General features: G+C 35.0%; 1 protein-coding gene across 1 annotated transcript in view; it reads left to right on the top strand.

Annotated features, from left to right (window-relative positions):
• Positions 1 to 20306, top strand: part of STT3B (STT3 oligosaccharyltransferase complex catalytic subunit B) — a 106224-nt gene that overhangs the window by 65897 nt on the left and 20021 nt on the right. The window contains exons 4-5 of the mRNA XM_030328529.1: positions 4766 to 4831; positions 6540 to 6639. Of these exons, the coding sequence (XP_030184389.1) occupies positions 4766 to 4831; positions 6540 to 6639 (166 nt within the window). The remainder of the gene's footprint in view (positions 1 to 4765; positions 4832 to 6539; positions 6640 to 20306) is intronic.

Genomic DNA, 20306 nt, shown 5'->3' with positions numbered 1-20306 from the left:
TTTCCTGATTTTAAGAGGAAAGCATTCAGGCTTTCACCATTAAGTATAATGTTAGTTGTTTTTTACAGATGTCCTTGATCATAGCTTGAGGAAGTTTTTATATATTTTCAGTTTGAGAACTTTTACCATAAATGGGTATTAGATTTTGTCAGTAGCTTTTTTGTATCTATTGAGGACTCATATGATTTTTGTCCTTAATTACATTAATTCAGGGTTTCTCTCCTTCAACACTATTGACATTTGGGGCCAGGCAGTTATTTCTTGTCTTGTGTGTTGTAGAATGTTTAGCAGCATCCCTTCCCTCTACATGCTAGATGCCAGGAGTATTCAGTCCCTATTCCCCAGTTGGGAGCCACTGCATTAATTTTTTTTTTTTCCAATGTTAAAACAACTTTGAATTCATGGAAGAAATTGGACTTGTTTATGGCATATAATCTTTTTTTATATTGTTGGTTTTGTGTTGATTTTATTTTGTTAAGAATTTTTTCTCTGTTTCCATGAGGGATATTAATATGTTTTCTTTTCGTGTGATATCTTTGTCTAGCTTTGATATCAAGGTTATTCTGAGCTTCTAAAATAAGTTAGGGGAGTGTTTCCCTGTCTATTCTCTGAAAGAATTTTTATAGGATTGGTATTGTACCTTCCTTAACTGTTGATACTTTTCACCAGTGAAGCCATCTGAACCTGGGAAGATTGTTTAATTACTAATTCAATTTTTATTGACACAGTTCTGTTCTGATTTTGTTTCTTTAAAAGATCTCTTTTTTTTTTGAAAATTTTCATATCACATAAATGATCTGATTTCCTGGCACAAATACTACATCATATTCTTTTGTAATTCTTGAATGTCTGTACAGTCTGTAGTGGTATTACCTCTCTTATCCTTAGTAATGGTCATTTGTATCTTCTCTCTTTTCTTATCAGTCTAGTTAAATTTTATCCAACTTTTGGTTTCATTTATTTTTCTCTGTATTTGTTTTCTATTTCATTGAATTCTTGACTTTTATTATTCTACTTTGTATTTGGTTTGCTCCTTTCTAGCTAGTTGAGGTTAATGCTTAAGTTATTCTAGCTATTTCTATTTTTCTAATATGAAATTTAAATTATACTTTAATCATTGCTTTAGCTATACTCTGTATATTTCAATATGTTGTGTTCTTATTGTCATGTAGTTAAAATTGTTTTCTAATTCTCAATTTCTCCTTTGACCTTTAGACTCTTTAGAGGCATGTTGTTTAATTTCCTAATATTGGGGAATTTTCCAGGCATTTTTTTCTCTTGATTTATATTTCCATTGTTGAAGAATTCTAATTCAGGAGTTTTAATATTAACATGTGAAAGACTGACTTAAAAAACCACCCATTCATACCTACCATCTGTTGGCCTTCCTCCTCCTCACTGATGGGTAGTACCTAAAGGTAGGAAACTAGGAGTTCTCAACTTCTTTTTCTGCACTACTCTAATTCTAGTTCACCAAAAATGTTGATTTGGCCCTTGAACATAGCCTCTCCTTTATGTCTATATTCCTACCACTGTAAATTTGGATCTCAATACTCAGTCATGTATTAGCCTCCTGACTTGTATTTCTGTTACCAATGACATTCAGGATCTATAAGGACCTTTTGCCACTCAGTGTCTGTACTCATCACATGGTCTCTGTCCTACTGGGCTTTGGCTGTAGTTCTTGCTTTTGCGTCTTACCTCTCCAGTTGGGGCATGACTGACTTACAGTTTTACAATGTGTCCAACATAGCTTAGCAGACTTTTCTGTATATTATTAATACAGTGGAATGTGTTTGATTCATAGTATATATCCTTTTCTCATTCTCTTTCGACCTATACAATTGGTTTTAGAGTTTGAGGAAATTTCAGGGTATGGACTATATTTAGTAGTTGTAAATATATTTTGGTTTTTTGGTAGTAGATTATACAGGACTGGGCCCCATCAATCCCAGTAGATTAAATAAGGGGAATTTTATATAGAGAATTATTAACTGCTATAGAAGAGTAACTAATATAGAAGGAAACTGTATATGATTTGCTAGGGCTGAGGGAAAGTACCCAAGGAAGGACAAACTTGGAAAGGATTCAGATTTCATTCGAACAGGGTCTGGTTCATCCTACCAGCCCCAGAGAAGTTTCATGGTTAGGCCAAGCTAGAGCTGGCTTGGAGCTGCCTGACAAGCAATTGACCACCCTCTGTAGTGTAGGAATTCAGGAATGGGGAGCTAGTGACTTGTAGTTTGGTGTGCAGTGGCAGGAAGCTTCTAGATAGAATGTGTATGGGGCTTTTGGTTACCATATCAAGAGGACTGCAGGAAAGTTATTTCTAGACTAATGTTGCAAAGTCACAGAAGGACTGTGTTCTGGGCCCATGGCTGGGGTCAGCACCACCAGATGTTCTCACAGCCACCCCACCAACTCCAGCCTGCACCTGAAATCATTGGAGAGCCTCTTGTGCAACGTTCCCTCAGCACCCTCTGCTGAGAAAACTTAACATCATACTCACTTTACAGGAGAAATAGTTAGAAGATACTCTGTTGTTAGAACATATATTGAAGGGTGCATTTGGAGCTAAGAGGCAATAAAATAACTGACACACAAATGTAAAAGACTGAATGGTCGTTTGCAAGTTTAACCTCAACATTCGTCATCTCTACCTCCAGTTTACTGGATGACCTGTCCTTTTAATTTTCAGTGTCTATGTAGAATCTTTTTTTTTTTTTTTCTTGTTTATTGATCTACCTACGATAGTTTTCTGTCCTCCATTCCTTGGGATTTCTTTTTGTTTCTGGCTCATCTCATCCTCTAACAACACTATTTCTTCTAGTCTCCCCACTTAGAAGTAGGCTTTCTGAATATTCTTTTCTTTCCCATTTCCCTGGTAGCTGCTTTCCTTTTTAAAAATCATTTTTGGTCTCTCTAATAGTCTTTTGGTCTCTATGTGATTTTCTCATTAGCACTTGGTTCCAACTCACTTCTCCAATCTCTCTGGAGATCGGATATTATAGGAATCATTTCTAATCTGCCCTGGGAATTTTTTTATTTTTAAAATTGTCAAAATTTTAATATGCTGCCTTCCTTGTTCACATTTTAGCATAGGTCAGGCTGGTTTTGGCAGTGGTGGGGGGGTGTTTTGTCACACACATACACTATGATGTTGAATTCAAAGCAGTCCTTCACTATGTAACAGAAGTTAGTCTGATAATATCTTTAAGTGCTGTAAACCAGGAATGTTTCCTTCTTCTTTCCCTCCTTTCATTGTGTGTGTGTGTGTGTGTGTGTGTGTGTGTGTGTGTGTGTGCGCACGCTTTACAATTCCCCCAAAGATTGCATGTCACCTATAGTTTGTTTTAATATATTAGTAGAGGCTCATTTTAAAAGTAAATTCCTTGAAATTAGGTATGTAGAATATAGTATTAACTATTTGAACTTCCTATCAGAACATGGAGATAACTCTTTTAATCAGAATTGCTTGTAATGGGACCTTAGGCTTATCATGTCTTTAGAATATTCGATTTGTTTTTTAAAGATGACTCTTTACCCTTGGCATAAATAACTATTTAGAACTTGTGTTTTTGAAACTTAAAATTCAGTTTTCTGGGGCACCTGGGCGCGCAATCAGTTAAATGTCCAACTCTTGATCTCAGCTCAAGTCATATCTCACAGTTCATGAGTTCAAGCCATGTATTGGGCTCTGCACTGATGGCACAGAGCCTGCTTGGGATTCTGTCTTTCCTTTTTTCTGTCCCACCCCCACTTGTGTATGTGTTGCATGTGCTCTCTCTCTCTCTCTCTCAAACTCAAAAAAAATTTTTTTAATTTAGTTTTCTGAACCAAACTGTTATTTTCAGACGAACATACAAATTTATCTGGGAATTATTTCTTTGGTTAGTTTTTTGTTGTTTTTTGTTTTTGTTTTGTTTTGTTTTAGACAGTAGAGATGTTATTTTTTTGAAACTTTCATCGATTGCAGGTTGTCTTTCTGGTTCAGAGTGATTGAGAATTTTACTGACATATCCTAGAAATTTCTTTAGGAATATCAATATCTTGAAGATATAGATAATTATTTATTGATTATTGTTTTTTTTAATGTTTATTTATTTTGAGAGAGAGTGTGTATGTGAGAGGGGGAAGGACAGAGAGAGGGAGAAGATCCAAGAAGGCTCCACATTCATGGTGGAGCCCTACATGGGGCTTGATCTCACAACAGTGAGATCATGACCTGAAATGAAATCAAGAGTCGGATGCTTAACCAGCTGAGCCACCCAGACACCCCAATTTTTATTAATTGTTGATATTGGTTATGGTATCTGAAAATTTCTAGATGATAGGTTTTCAAAAATGGATGCTTATAATTAGAATTCTATACAAGATGTATATATTCAAATGAAAAATTACAGATTAAGAAGACCAACTATGTAAAAATGTAGTTCTGCTGAACAAATTATTTAGTTAAAATCTTAATTTGTTGATGTTAATCATTTTAAAATAGAAAATAAAGCAAATAGAAAAATATAATTTTTTTTTTAAGATGATTGTTTTTACTGAAAACTGCGTAACAACAACAGAAAAATCAAGGCTATTTATAAAATGTCTGACTGTTGCCTGGTGTTCTAAATGCATATCTTAAGTGGATCTGAATATCTGAATAAAACCTCTGTACTTTTTTAATAACTTTGGCTTTTTGTAGTACAAGCTTACTAAATATTTAACTTTTTTTTTTTCCATCAGGAACATTGATAAACATTTGCTTGTTTTTTAGGTAAAATCTGTAAAAACTGGGTCAGTTTTTTGGACGATGTGCTGCTGCTTATCATATTTCTATATGGTAAGAATTCATTATTGAAATTATAGAAGGTCTGGCAAGTCTTTCACAGTTAGACCAATTCCTCGTCTTCATCATTTTCTTCTCATCCAGACTAGTTCTCCACTTCCTTTTTTCCTAAAATCTTTGGATTTTAATTTTGTTTAATATAGTCCCCTTCATTACTGCTATCCTCTTCCCTACCCCCATCTCTGGAGTATGTATGGACTTTGCTTTAGTGGGGAGGGCTAATAAATGCCAATCCCTCAAATATAATATTTGCAGCAAGTGAAACAATTTTTCTTTTCAGATGTACAACTTTACCTAAATAATGGTGCTATCCTCTAGGTAAACTACCTACGTACTTTTTTCAACAGATTACTTAGGTTGGGGTTCAGAATTACCTCTTCATTCTCCTGCCTTTTTTCCCACACCACAGACTATCATCTAGTAGTCTTGTGGTGAAAACTAGTGATAATTTTAGGTAAGGTTTTGTTTGTTTTTGAATACATAGCATGGAATTTGCATCCAAATTATCCATGCCCCTTTTAAAGTGGTTAAGGCCAGGCACATTCTGTGCGCTTGTACCCAAGTAATAGAAAACTCATTCTCTTTGAAGTTTACATTTAAATTTTGGAGGTAATTCAAAGTCCTTCACTTAGAACCCCTGCTCAATCAGAGTAACATTGTTTTTGGTGTAAAATAGCATGTCAGTGAAGCAGTAAACATGTTCTTTATTGTATACCGAAGGCAGTTCATTACAAGTGGTTCTGAAATATTTTAGGTATGGGCAGCATTGTTAGAATGTATATATTAACATCTAGTGTCTTACTGTGTCTATTGGTCAAATGGTTCTTTCAAGCTTTTGATTATTAATGTACACCTACAGCTTTGTTCTTGACAAGAGCTTATTGCCTATTGAATATACTCAAAAAAGTAATACTGTTGGTCGAAAATAAACATTATCTTTACCGAAACAGAGCCAGCTGGTAGAGCATGTAACTCTTGATCTCAGGGTTGTGAGTTTAAGCCCCACATTGGGCATATAGCTTACTTAAAAAAAAAAAAAAAAAAAAATTTAAAGAACCATACAAAAAAAATTAGACCAGAACATACTCCGTTATTCTGATAGAACAGTCTAACTTTATGATACATGCTAAACATTAAAATGGAATCTTGATTTGTAATCCATTAGTATGAAATAATTTATACTTAAGGTAGTACCTTTTATTTTGAGTATCTTGAAACATATCCAGATTATCCGAGAGTTCCTTATAGTTCAGTTGTTGGCTGGTGCTAAACATTCATTGTTCTTATTCTCAGTGAAGCTTCTTGCAATGTAGTTATCAAAAGTGAGGGAAGTAAAAGCCTTTCTTTTCCCTTTTAAAAATTTATGATCTGTATCTTAAGAATCCTCACCTTTATGACAGACTTTTTACTACCAATTCAAAATTATAATGTTCTCAGTGTTATTAAGTTTAATCTGACCATTTCTCCAGTGAATATAGAAAAGCATGTTGGATTTATGGGATTATTATTTTAATAATACATAGAAATAGGTTATATGTAGGCTTCATAAATCAATTTTAAGCATCTGTCACACTTGCTAAAAATCCTAGTGTTTGTTTATATTTGTTCATTATATGTTTAGATTGTCATGACAAATAAAACTGAATCTATTTTTAAAAGCAGACATCTTAAATTATTTAACTTTGCATTTCTTAATCCGTAGGTCTCTGCTTGGGGTGGTTATGTGTTTATCATCAACCTTATTCCACTGCATGTATTTGTGCTGTTACTGATGCAGAGATACAGCAAAAGAGTCTACATAGGTGAGTGATTTGACGTTTGAAATCTCACCTCTAAGAGATGTTTCATTGAACAGCCATACATTTTCATTGAACAGCCATTTCTGTTTGGCCGTATTACTCATAAGAAGGTGAAAATAATTTCATATATATTTTTTTGTTTTTTTGTATCAATAAGGTGGGTCACGCACTTTTATGTATATACATTGTTACCAACTTCTTGATGAGTTTTTGCTGTTGTAAAAATTAGTCTACAGATACTAGATTTAATATTTGTCAGCCCAGTTTTTCCTTAATTTGGGGGAATGGGTATTCTGCCTTGAAAATCATTCACATATGGGACACCTGGGTGGCTCAGTCGGTTAAGCGTCCGACTTCGGCTCAAGTCATGATCTCGCAGTTTGTGAGTTCGAGCCCCACATCGGGCTCTGTGCTGACAGCTCGGAGCTGGAGCCTACTTCAGATTCTGTGTCTCCCCCTCTCTCTACCCCTCCCCTGCTCACGCTCTGTGTGTCTCTGTCTCTCAATAATAAATAAACGTTAAAAAAAAAAAAAACTAAAAAAGGAAAAGAAAATCATTCACATATGCATATTATTCAAATTCCGCACAGTCACTGTAAGAGTAAACAGTTTAATAAACTTTTGAAAGCCTTTTCTGTATAGTATACGACAGAGTACCTTCGTCCATTTGGGCTGCTAAAACAAAATACCACCGGCTAGATAGCATGTAAACAACAGAAATTTCTCACAGTTCTGGAGGCTGCAAAGTCCCAGATTAAGGTAACAGAATGGTCACGTTTTTGTAAGGGCTCCCTTCCTAGTTCATAGCTGGTACCTTTTTGCTTTGTCCTTACATTGTAGAAGGGAGGAACTAGTTCTCTGGACCTCTTTTAAAAGGTTACTAATCCCCAAAGCCCTTACTACCTTACTACCTCCCAAATGCCACCTCATAATACTGATACATTGGCCATTAGGTTTTAAACTTGCGACTTTTGGGAAGGTGAACATTCAGACGAACCTGTTTTCTATGAAATCTTTATTTTTTTTCTCTAGGTTTTAAAACATATCTTTTGAATAAGATGCTTAGTGATAGATGTTGTCTCAAATCGTAGAGCTCATTATCCATGATAGAGACAGAACCTTTATAGGTTGAATTAATAAGAGAGAAGTTGTGGTTTGAACCCAATGTCTTAGTAAAATAATACAATTCCAGTATGACAATGTTGTTGGAAAGCAGTAACAGAAAGATAAAGCTTATTTACTTACCTAAAAAAACAAAATCAAACAACAAAGGGGTGCCTGGGTGGCTCAGTCGGTTAAGTGTCCGACTTCGGCTCGGGTCATGATTTCACAGTCCATGAGTTCGAGCCCTGCGTCGGGCTCTGTGCTGACAGCTATGAGCCTGGAGCCTGCCTCATATTCTGTGTCTCCCTCTCTCTCTGCCCCTCCCCTGGTCATGCTCTGTCTCTCTCTGTCTCAAAAATAAATTTAAAAAAAACATTTAAAAAAATTTTTTAAAAAATTTAAAAAAACAACAAAATAAACCCAGTAGTCTGGCAATTCCTCAAAAACTTAATCAGAGAGTTACCCTATGACCCAGTAATTCCACTCCCAGGTATACCCCCAAGAGAATTGACAGTAACTATTCACACAGAAACATGTACACTGATGTACGTTGCAATATTTATTATCCCTAATAGCCAAAAAGTGAAGACACCCCAAATGTCCACCAACTGATGGATAAATAAAGTGTGTATATTCATATAGTAGAATATTATTTAGCCGTAAGAAGGAATGAAGTACCGATATGTTGTGAGGCTTGAAAACATTATGCTAAGTAAAATAAGCCAGACACTTAAGTCCATGTATAATTGTAGGATTCTTTTTGTATGAAATGTTCAGAATAGACTAATCCTTAGAGACAGAAAGTAAATAGGTTTAGTGGTTGCCAGAGGTTTGGGGAATGGAAGAGTGACTGCTAATGGGAATGAGGTTTCTTTGGGGATGAGGAAGTGTTCTGGAATTAGATAGTGGTAATAAATACACAACTTTATGACTATAATAAGAAAAAGCACTCTATGGCATATTTAAAAGGGTGAATTATATAGGGTGTATACCATATCAATTTAAAAAGTTCATATATAGTCATTTCAGCATACTTTATAACAGTCACCACTGAAATAATATATTATCAAATGCTTATTTGATACCACAGACTAAGTTGTTTACATGTATTTCACTCATTTAATTTTCATAACCACATTGTGAGAGAGTAGTGTAGGTACTGTTACTGTCCTTATTTTACAGATGAGGAAGCAAAAAAGGACGTAATTTGCTCAAGACCATGTGATTTAGGCCTGAACTTAGAAGTTTTGGCTCCATAGCCCATGATGCTACAAATTACTATTTCTATTAAAACTGTATGCCTACCATGTAAATAAATACCTTACTGTTGAAATACATTAGCCTGTGATATATCTCTACCCTGAAAACACTGTAAACAGTCTTTAGGATCCAGAAAGGAGAATAATAGATTAAACTTCAAGTCTCAACTTTTAGTTTTAGAGATATGTAAGTAGAGAAATTTTTTAAGTTAAATGTAATAGGGGAGGAACTAAAAATTTGTTTAATTTAAAAACTTCTGGGTCTTGAAAATTTAATGGTCAGGGGAATAGAGTGGGGAGCAGATTGAGGAATAAACTTGTGAAATGTCCCTGAATCAGGAAGAGGAAGAAGAGCCAAAATAGAAGGAGCTAGATACATACATTGTTAAAGAGGTCAGTCAAATGAAAGGATTTTCTACATAAAAGTTGAAAACATGAACAGTGTCCAACTTCCCTTGAGTGTTAGTACTAAGATCTAGTAGGGTGAGAATTAAGGAAAGACCTTGTATTTGGCAAGTAGGATTTCTATGGTAACTTTACAAAAAGTACGCAATTAATACTGCTTTGGTTGGCTCTTGAAAATGTTTCTTCTTTTCAGAGGGAAGAAAACTAAAGTAGTTCAGGGATATTATATGCATGTGTGAAGTTAGATTAGTAAACACCTCAGATAATTTTGTAGTGTTGAGATTCCCTACCCCCACCTTCCTTGTTTTATAGCTTATTCCATTCATATGATTAAGGGTATTTTAGGTGATTTGTATACTCTTTCATAGTTTACTTTTAAATGGATGGGAAATGATGGTATAGAAAAATCAGCTATTCTCTACTTTATCCCAAATGTAACAAGATTTAAGTTCAATTTAACCTAACTTAATGGTCCTGGAAAATTTGAAGGCATTATAAAGCTACACATAGAGGTTTGTCCTCTGATTTTATCACGTAACATCCTTTGTCTGTAGTTCTCTCTCGTCATGAGCAGAACCATTTAGATAAAGAAAATAATGATTGATAAATGGCAAACTCATAATCATATAAACCAAATATTTGATTGGGTTCTTAGTATCAAATTAAATGAAGTAAAAATGAATCATTTGAAATAATTATGAAAAATGGTTTTCCCTTTCAGTAGATTTTTTGCACGTGTGTTTAGAATCCGTTGGTAAGCCAGGGAAAACTCAAAAGTTTGTTCACATGTGGAAAGAGGGGCACATGGAAGATAATGTGGATGTATAGGGTATGTGTGGCACACGAGTGGGGGGTTGAGGGGCAAGGGAAAAGAAAAGCCCCTTGAAATTTATGTGGGAAGAAAGTTAAATTATTTTGTGAAGATATATTTTGTACTTGGTGTATTCACCATATTGGGAAGTGAATTACACACAGTTATGTCACAAATAGGATTCTGATGTTTTAATAAGAAGAAAGAACACCCATATCTTAATTTGCATTTATAGAGAGAGTGGTTTACAGGTATCGCATAACACTATTGGATGTAAAATCATTTAACCTTTAGAAATGTTTAATCACACTTTACATAATAAAGAAATTATTAAAGATATGAAGACATGTTTAGCAGTGTTCATTATGGTGTTACTTATAATTGAAAATAGTTTAAATGTCCAATAGAGAAATTTTAATTTTTAAGTTACACTTAAATTGTAGTGTTGCCAAATCATGAAATATTATGGCATCATTAAATGTAATCTTTTTTGGTATTTGGTGAGTTAGGAAAAAGTTAATAAAAAGCAGACAGCAAGGATTACTAGTGATACTTTTTCTTCATATTTTTCTCTGCTTTCCAAATTTTCTACAATGAGCATGTACTAAATTCATAATAAATGAGACTTTTTCATTTATAGAAATGTGAATTTTATCTCCTGGTTTATTAGAATTAAAATTTTAAATTAGAATAACTTAAAGAGCAGGAAGAAACTAGTTTCTAGTATTGATAAGTGATTTTTAAATGTCACTGAAGAATTTGCTTATTGTGTGTGTTCTTTCGTTGAGGTCATTTGAGTAAGAAGAGAGTAACAGAATCACTTTTTATAATATATTTTTATATTATATCTAATCTACATTTTTATGGTAATATTTGCTGGTGGAACCATCATATAAAGAGCAAAGTATTATAGACATATACCACATACTTTAGTTCTGTACAAATTGTTCTAGGATTGTAGAGTTTGTGAGTGAAGAAAAGACAATCCTGCTATTGAATGAATTAAAAAGAAAACCAGAGGGGTCCCTGGCTGTGTCAGTCCGTAGAACATGTGACTCTTGATCTTGGGGTCATGAGTTAAAGCCCCATATTGGGCATAGAGCTTATTTTAAAAACTTCCTTAATTTAAAAAAAATATTTTTTTAAGTAAAACCAATAAATTTTAGGCATCATGTTTATACTTGCCATACATAAACAAAACATATCTAATGCTACACAACAACAGACGTAAAAATTGCATGTAAAAATTCTACAAGCACATAAAAAGCTTGGAAGCACTAGAATTTAGTTTGCCTAATTTTACCTTTTCTTTCTTTCCTTTTTTTTTTTTTTTTGAGGAGCAAATCAGTTCAGTAGAGGATTAAATGTTTAATACTTAGTTTTGTGCTAGCCATTAGGATGCATAGATGATCAAAAGATGGCCCTTTTCTAGGGCCATCAATGTAATTGATATCCGTTAATACATTGTAATCATAGCATATGAACAAAATGGAAATGAGAAGGAGTTTGTGAAGATCAGTTTTGACTTTTAAGTTTCAGGAAGGTCTTGCTAGGCTTTCCAACTGACTGTCCTTCTGAAAGTTTTGGAGATAAATCATGATCTTGAGAGGAGAAAATAGTATAGAAATGGACTTACAGAGGGTTTGTGATGATGTAACCATAAATGAGAAGTGCCATAACAGGGTAAAGAGTATGCACTACAGGGGCACCTGGGTGGTTCAATTGATTGAGTGTCCCACTCTTGATCTCCATTCAGGTCAAGATCTCTCGGTTTATGGGATTGAGTCCCACATCAGGCTCTGTGCTGATAATGGGAGCCTGCTTGGGATTCTCTCTGCTCCTTCCCCACTTTTGCTCTCCCTCTCTCTAAAAATAAATAAATTTAAAAAAGAAAAAAAACTCTTTAAAAAGAGCATGTACTGCAGAACCAAATTAACAGGATTCAATTTCCTGGTCTAGTCACTTACTAGTGGTCACTTTACCACTAGTCACTTACTAGCAGTTTTGGGCAGATTACTTAATTTCTTTATGCCTTAATTAATGTCCTCATGAGTCAAATGGAGATAATAATAATTCCCACCTTGTAGAATTTAAGGATAATGAAAAGTGCTTATAAAAGGGCTAACACAAAGTGTTATTTAAGTGTTGGCCTCTGTTGTTAATGTTAAAATTATGAAGGAATAGCCAGGTAAGAAGAAAAAGTTCTGGGGGCGCCTGGGTGGTTTAGACACTTAAGCGTCTAACTCTTGATTTAGGCTCAGGTCGTGATCTCACAGTTCGTGAGCTTGAGACCCATGTCAGGTTCTGCACTGACATCGCGGGGCCTGCTTAGGATTCGTTCTTTTTCTCTGCCCCTCCCCTGCTTGTGCTCTTCTCAAAATAAATAAATTTTTTAAAAAAGAAGAAAGAATGCCAGAGGCCAAGAGGTGATTATAAAGACTGAGGATGACTAAAGATTGTTTTTTGTTTTAAATGTAGATAAACTTTCACCACAGCTATTTTGATTATGAAAAATATAGCAGAGAAATGACACTGGTGTGTTACATAGAGCATCACAGAGCAGCTAAAACACAATAATAGAGTGGTGTGTTTATTTTTATATACAATTTAAAATTTTAAGATAATGTATATAATTGAGAAAGTCAAATATTACTACAAAGCTTAAAAGCAAAATCAGCAGTTCTTTTCTCTACCTTTTCCTTAATTGGCTTAGTCCTTAAATTCTTATCTTGAGACAACTACTTAGAGTTCTTTCAGTTGTTTCTTTTGGTTTTTACCATGAATGTACTTTCTAAACCACCAATTCCAACATGTGTGGGAGGTTTGCCACACCACCAAACTGTTCCCTGACACCAGCTAAGTGTCCTAACATTCAACTCAATTGTGATATCGTCTATCCTTAGGTACCATCAGATGCCACAGGTTAAGGGTTCAGTCCCATAAGACTGGCCTCTGCTTTTATGCCAGTCACAAGTCTGGGTTGTCACCTGTACTTCTGACCATATGACTGTAAATCCGAGGTTCCCATGACCTCTTCCTTGGTTTGATTAATTTGATAGAGTACAAGATTACAGGTTTATTATAAAAGGGTGTATGTAATTCAGGAACATGCAGATGGAAGAGATGTATTGGGCCAGGTATGGGGAAAGAGCATTGAGCTTCCCTTCTCTTGCACTCCACTTTCCCCAAATCTCCACTTTCTCAACCTGAAGCTCTTGGAACCCTGTCCTTTGGAGGTTTTATGGAGGCTTCATTACATAGTCATGGTTGATCAAACCATTGGCCGTTGGTGATTGAATTCAATCTTGAGCCCCTCTCCCATCCCTGGAGGTCAGGGGGGTGGGGCTGAAATTCCAACCTTCTGATCATGTGGTTGGTTCCCTCTGGCAACCAGCCTTCATCTTAGGTGAGGTGCAAAAGTCACCTCAGTAATACAATAAAAGAACCTTAATCATTCTCCTCACTTAGGAAGTTCCAAGGGTTTTGGGAGCTCTCTGCCAGAACAGTGGATGAAGACCAAATGTATGTTTCTTATTATAAATCATAGTAGCACAAAATGAAATTCCTGTTTCTTAAAAAAAAAAAAAATTATGAGGGTGTATTTTTGAGAGAGGGAGACACAGAACGTGAGCAGGGGAGGGTCAGAGAGAGAGGGAGACACAGAATCCGAAGAGCCTCCAGGCTCTGAGCTGTCAGCACAGAGCCTGATGCGGGGCTCGAACTCACGAACCATGAGATTATGACCTGAGCCCGAAGTCAGTTGCTTAACCAACTGAGTCACCCAGGCGCCCCGAAACTCCTATTTCTTGATTTTTGTTTTCCAATTTTAGATGCTGTTAACCATCTTATTATTTCTACCCTTTTGAGATTTAGCTGCCATCCATCAAATTTCTACTTACACACAAATACACTTTTCTGTCTCTGCTCCTAAGTGCATTCTGTGTGTGTGTGTGTGTGTGTGTGTGTGTGTGTGTGCGCGCGCGCGCATGTAAGCAGGTTCCATGAGTGTGGAACCCTACATAGAGCTCAATCTCATGACTCTGGGATTGTGCCCTGAGCCAAAATCAGGAGTCAGACGCTCAACTGACTGAGCCATCCAAGCACCCCTAAGTGCATTCTTTTGAAAAATAAAGTCTCATGTCTGTTTAAATAGGGAAAACTACCAATTTTATTTTTTGAAATATCTAGAATTCTTTGTTTTGGTAGTGTCCCTTGAAAAACACCATGAAGGGATTTAATTTTATGAGCTTGAGATCAGAAACAGCTCCCATTTGTTCACATGAAGTTTAAGAGATAAAATATTTATGACATTGACTCCTCACTGTCTATACAAATACCTTATTAATATATCCCATTCTTAGGCCTTGGGAAGCCTCCTGGAAAGAAGAGTTAGGAGTATTGTGAAATAACAGACTATAGGGCAATAGCATATACTTAGGTGGAGGCATGGGGTAATCAGAATAGAAGAGAAGTAACATATTTGGTCTTGCACATGATTTGTACTGCCTTAGAGGGCAATTTTCCCAAGAAATTAAGGTTTGCTGCATTTTACAATAAATAAAAACTCAGGAAGGAAAAAATTACAACTAAATAGAATACAATTAGTTTTTTCTCAAATGACTTCTCTAAGTCAGCTAAGAATTCAAAAAGCAACATAAGAATTATGTTTCTTACTACAGAAATGTATTTTGTTTAGTTGCCAGTAACATTTTACAGGCTAGAAATGCTAAATATCAAAGAGGTGTCTGCCATTTCTGCTAATACATAGTTATAGGTAATAAAACATCTTTAAAACCTATTAATTAGCAACTTTTTAAAATTATAAAATAACTCTTAGAAGGGCTTCAGAATGTAAATAAACTAAAATCATTTTGATAGTTTAGATCTCAGATATTGAAAGTAATAAAGGGTTATACAGTTTTGTATTTGTGGCAGATAAATTCTTACCACAATAAAAGATTACGTTTATAGCCTATAGATGAATTAGATTTTTATAAGGATTGAATATGTCCATATACCATTAAAACATGATTTTCCCATGCTGCATAGAATGTTTACAATTTGTTACTGATATCTTAATTTGACTTTATTGATTTGCCTTTCTTTTTTGTATCTTCAAGGGAACATGAGCCAAGAGCAGACAGACAAACAGGGACTATCATAATTGCCCCTCCCCCAATTTTTGTACCAAGTTTTCATTAAAAATTGCACTAAAATTTGCAATATTAGTTCCACAAAGTGAGTTTTCCAGATGTCTGTCTTACAATAGGTAATTGAAACTAATTATCGGAGGAAGTGGATAGGGAAATTTTCTTTAAACTGGTTTATAATAAAACTTTCTCGGTGATTACTTTAGGGGAAAATTTACTTCAGGGACACACTCGAAGATGCTGTTGCTTCTGCTGCCATCAGTATTGTTAATATAACTCATTATTTAGTTTGCACGGGATTAGTCTTCTACTATCTTCTTACTTTAAGACCCAGGATATTTAGAACAAGTCTTACCTATGATGTAGCAGTAATCATTAGCTTAATCAAAAAAACTTTTTCAGTGAATAGAAACAAGGAATATTCGTGTTCTGCAAACTAAACAGAAGCAATAAATCATTTGGTATTCTTATCTAGAAGAACAGATCTGAGATTTCCTTTAAGGGTCTGTTTTACTGAGAATTTTATATTCCGAAGTCCAAAGGTTTGCTTTTGTGTAGTATAAATTAACAGAGTCTTAGTGGTATTAGTTAAATGAATTAAGAAGCCACTTAACCACAATAGTTGACATTAAGAAAAAGATAGATTAAGAAGAATTTAAAAAAGTGTTTTTAGGTTTTTAGTGATAACATGACTTGTGATTCTGCATGGTTTAAAATATTTACTTTGTTTTGTTTATGAGTGAATTGAGGTTGCTGATATTTGTCTATTACTGTTTCTTGGCATATTAAGTTTAGTAACTAAACTTAGCTCTAAAGGTGTTAATTAGGATCATTAATACTTTTATGTTATGTAAAAATTATACATATTTCTTGAGTTCTTCATATAGTCTTTAAACACACACAACTTAGTTTATATTTTAATACATTTCTGTAACTCATCAACCATTGCCAGAAAATAAGTGCGTAATTCTTTCACATGATACAAATAAAACCAACACCCGGATGTTTATTTACTTTCTGCTGTATTCTTGATTTCATCTTATGTATCAGTATGAAATATATATGCTGGTTTTAAAAGTTATCATTAAGTGTCTCTCAAGTGTTTTGAACAAGTCATTGCTGCTTTTTACAAATCGAACTTGTAAAACATCTGTTTCAAAGATTCATTCTCTCCAAAATGAATGATGAGCAGCATTTTTGGAAAAGAAAAATTATTTTTTTTACTGTATTTGTTAAAAATTATATTTCTCTGCTGGTAAAGAAGAATTAATGTTTTTTATGTTTTGTTTCATTTTTAAGCTTTGATTTGTGTTTCTTACCATTCTTCATCCTGCTTATTTACCCAGGATTCACAGTAATCAAGTAGTAAAGTATCTTTATAAATCAAAAGCTTCAACAGTCTTACGGTTCTTTAATCATATTTGTTAATAATGAAGCAAGATTGGTTGGATTATAAAATACTTCCCCACTGTGTTTCTTTTGGTTAATATTGCTTTGGTTTAGAGAGAATTGGGAAGGCAAAGGAATATTTTGTTAGCCCTTTCCATTAAATATCAACCAGGAGATGAAGCAGCTCAGAAATGCTAAGGTGGTATGGGGCGCCTGGGTGGCTCAGTTGGTTAGGCGTCCCGACTTTGGCTCAGGTCATGATCTCACGGTTCCTGAGTTCAGGCCCTGAGTCAGGCTCTGTGCTGACAGCTCAGAGCCTGGAGCCTGTTTGAGATTCTGTGTGTCTCTCTCTCTGCCCCCACCCCCCCTCCCACGGGTGCTGTCTGTCTGTCTCTCTCTTAAAGATGAATGAACATTAAAAAAATGCTCAGGTGATTTAATAGTGGATCAAAGTTAATGGAAATACAATATTCACAAAATATTTTCCAACTTTAAATAAAAGGAAGTACAGTAGTATTTTATAAGTGTAAGGAGTACCATCAACATAAGTCTTTGCTTTGTCAGGGAGGAGGTCCTTAAAGGTTAGTTGGGGAACAACAGGAACTTCTTGAAAACTTACAATTTTAATGGAGCTTGAACCAGAAGTTTCAGTGCCTTTTAATTAATTGTATATAACAACTTATTCGTGCATGTTAAGTCAAGGATGGTAGTTTTCTGTATGCATCTGGCCCTACCCCATACCCTTGGATAGAAAAATAAATATTTTAACAGTGAAAGATAGTTAAGCTCTGTTTAGAAGATTACTATTTGAGTCAAGTCAAAGGGTTTTTCTTTGGTGGCAAATAAACAATAATAGAGAATGGCCATTTTTTCTGGAATTCTTTGAGCACATTGGGAGTATCATATGCAGTAGTGAATGCCAGTAACTGTGCTTCCACAGGATGGCAGTGTGGTCACATTTTCATGATGTAATAAATGATTTACAACACTATTGGTATTGTGCATTTTCTTAGAGTTCATTACTCTGATGGAAAGCTTTGTTCTTCTGGTTAAAAGGGTAAGAAAAGTAGGCTAACATGGATGGATTGAAAGTTGTGATAGTCGTAGGTAGTAATTTGGTCAAGTTTCCTAGAGAGTTCATAGGAACAATTAGTGGGGAATGGTTGCTATCTATGGGTTTGTGTTGTTGAGGTCTTCTTAGAACATTAGAGAATGGTACAGATGTTGTCCACTGTCTCTTCAGTGCTCATGTCAAGAAGAGATCTCTCACTCCTTGAAGTTTTTATAGAGCTAGGGTTTTGTTTTTTTAACCTTTGTGACATGTATTTGTTTCATTGTATTATGGCTATTTGTGTACATCTCTGCTTTTCCCAAATAGATGTCTAACGCTTAGAGGATAGGATTGATCTTAATAGGGTTTTTGTATCCTTAGAATGCCTGGACCATAATTACATAAAGTTAATATTTGAATGAATTAATTAGGTAATTTTTAAACACACTGTTAGATGCTGTTGTACAAAGCGTGGAGTTCACTTTGTAGTGAAGTTAAGAATTGAGCGTTATTTCACTATTTCTTTCTACTCAAGTATGTCTAATTCTTATTTTCTGTGTTTTAAAACATGGGTTTTGTAAATGGGATTTAAACTGAGGTACAGAGATGTGTATCTAATTTTACGGATTCAAGGAGGAGGACAGTATTAAGTAAGATGAGTTTGTGATATTTTATATTACCTGGCAAGCAGTCCTGACTTTAATTTAATGGAAGTACTATCTATGTAGTAAAAAGTGCTATGAGAAGGAACATCTGTTCCCCTATGTAAGCATCTCAAGATCAGTGATCCAAAAAATAGGAAATACAGGGAAACATGAATCCAGTTCTCTTAAAAGAAAATGGTGATCTTTGGATTATTGCGTATATCACATTTATCAGCTTTGTATCACTGGTGCAAATCTGATATGTATAGGAGTATTCAAAGGTAAAATATTGTTGAACTTATTTCTATTAATTTAGTTTAATTTGACATTAACCTCTGTTTACAAAATAATACAAATTCACATCCCACCTGGTGTTTTATGTTATCTGAGATTGAGGTTCTTTTTCTTGAATTCCTCTCCATCACTCATTACTAGTGCATCTGCTTCTGTATAGAGTTTTTTTCTTTACTAATGGTAGTGTCTCTATGAAGTTGCATAAAAACACTGAATTGAGAATATTAGAAGGTTTATTCTTCTTTTTGAATAAGTCTGGAAATGAACTTGAGCAAATCCCTGGGAGGAAACTTCAGTAGCTCCCAAGCAAGTGATTGCTAAAGTTTTTATATCGCCAAGCATAGTATAGTCCCATTTGAAGAGAGAGAATATGCATATGAATGTGCTTATGCGTGCTCACCATATCTTTTAGTGATTAATTCTGGAAAAGTAATTATTAAATGACTTAGGGAAGTAAATCGGGCTAGAGACTTTTACTTTTTACTTTTTGTTTGTTGTTACTTTTACATTTAGAACAAACTAGTAATCCATAGAGACAGATGAAGATTTGTATTTACCTTCTGGAATGGGGGGAATAGGGAGCAGCTACTTCCTGAATATGGAGTTTTCTTTTGGGGTGATGAAACTGTTTTGGGGCTAGAGTGGTGGTAGTTGCTTAACATTGGGAATGTACTACATGCCTCTAAATTGTTACTTTTATTTTTTTTTTTTAATTTTTTTTTTTCAACGTTTATTTATTTTTGGGACAGAGAGAGACAGAGCATGAACGGGGGAGGGGCAGAGAGAGAGGGAGACACAGAATCGGAAACAGGCTCCAGGCTCTGAGCCATCAGCCCAGAGCCTGACGCGGGGCTCGAACCCACGGACCGCGAGATCGTGACCTGGCTGAAGTCGGACGCTTAACCGACTACGCCACCCAGGCGCCCCTAAATTGTTACTTTTAAATGATTATATATAAATTTCACTTCAGGTTTTTTTTTTAAAGGCTTTACTTTTTTGTTCAGCATGTGCCATTTATCATACTTTATCCAAATTCTGTGACAGTGTTATAACATTCAGTGTTCATTAGTATTTATAAGAAAGAGAAAACTAGCCTAAGAGGAGGTGATGGTGCTGTTTGGACATAAGTAGACTTAACTGTAATTAAAATACAAGGTTTTCCCATGCCTGGCCTTTCTAGATGTGCCTCTCTCTGTTCAGTTACTGTCTAGGGTTTGATTTTGCAGCTCTAGGTGCCTAATAAAAGGCCTGTCTAATAAAAGAATCTTAGGTTATTGTTGGGGGGGGGGCGGTTAATCTACAAATCTTTTTGGCCAAACCCCTCATTCTGTAGTGAGGAAACTGAATTTTTTATTAGGTAGTTCAAAATCAAGATCACTCATTCCCATTTTTTTTCTGATTCTGCCTTTATGACTCTGTGCCAGGTGATCTACACAACTAGAAATCTCTGATAACTAGAAATCTCATCAAACAAACTGAGCCACAGTTTAAGTCCCATAATATAGAAATTCTGATTTACTTAGCTTTTATTGCATTTGTGTTCAAGTACCTCACTGAGGATAA

Source organism: Lynx canadensis, chromosome C2 (genome assembly GCF_007474595.2).
Source record: "Lynx canadensis isolate LIC74 chromosome C2, mLynCan4.pri.v2, whole genome shotgun sequence".
NCBI lineage: Eukaryota > Metazoa > Chordata > Mammalia > Carnivora > Felidae > Lynx > Lynx canadensis.
Note: the sequence above shows the minus strand (reverse complement) of the source record. Positions and strands in the feature narration are given on the sequence as shown.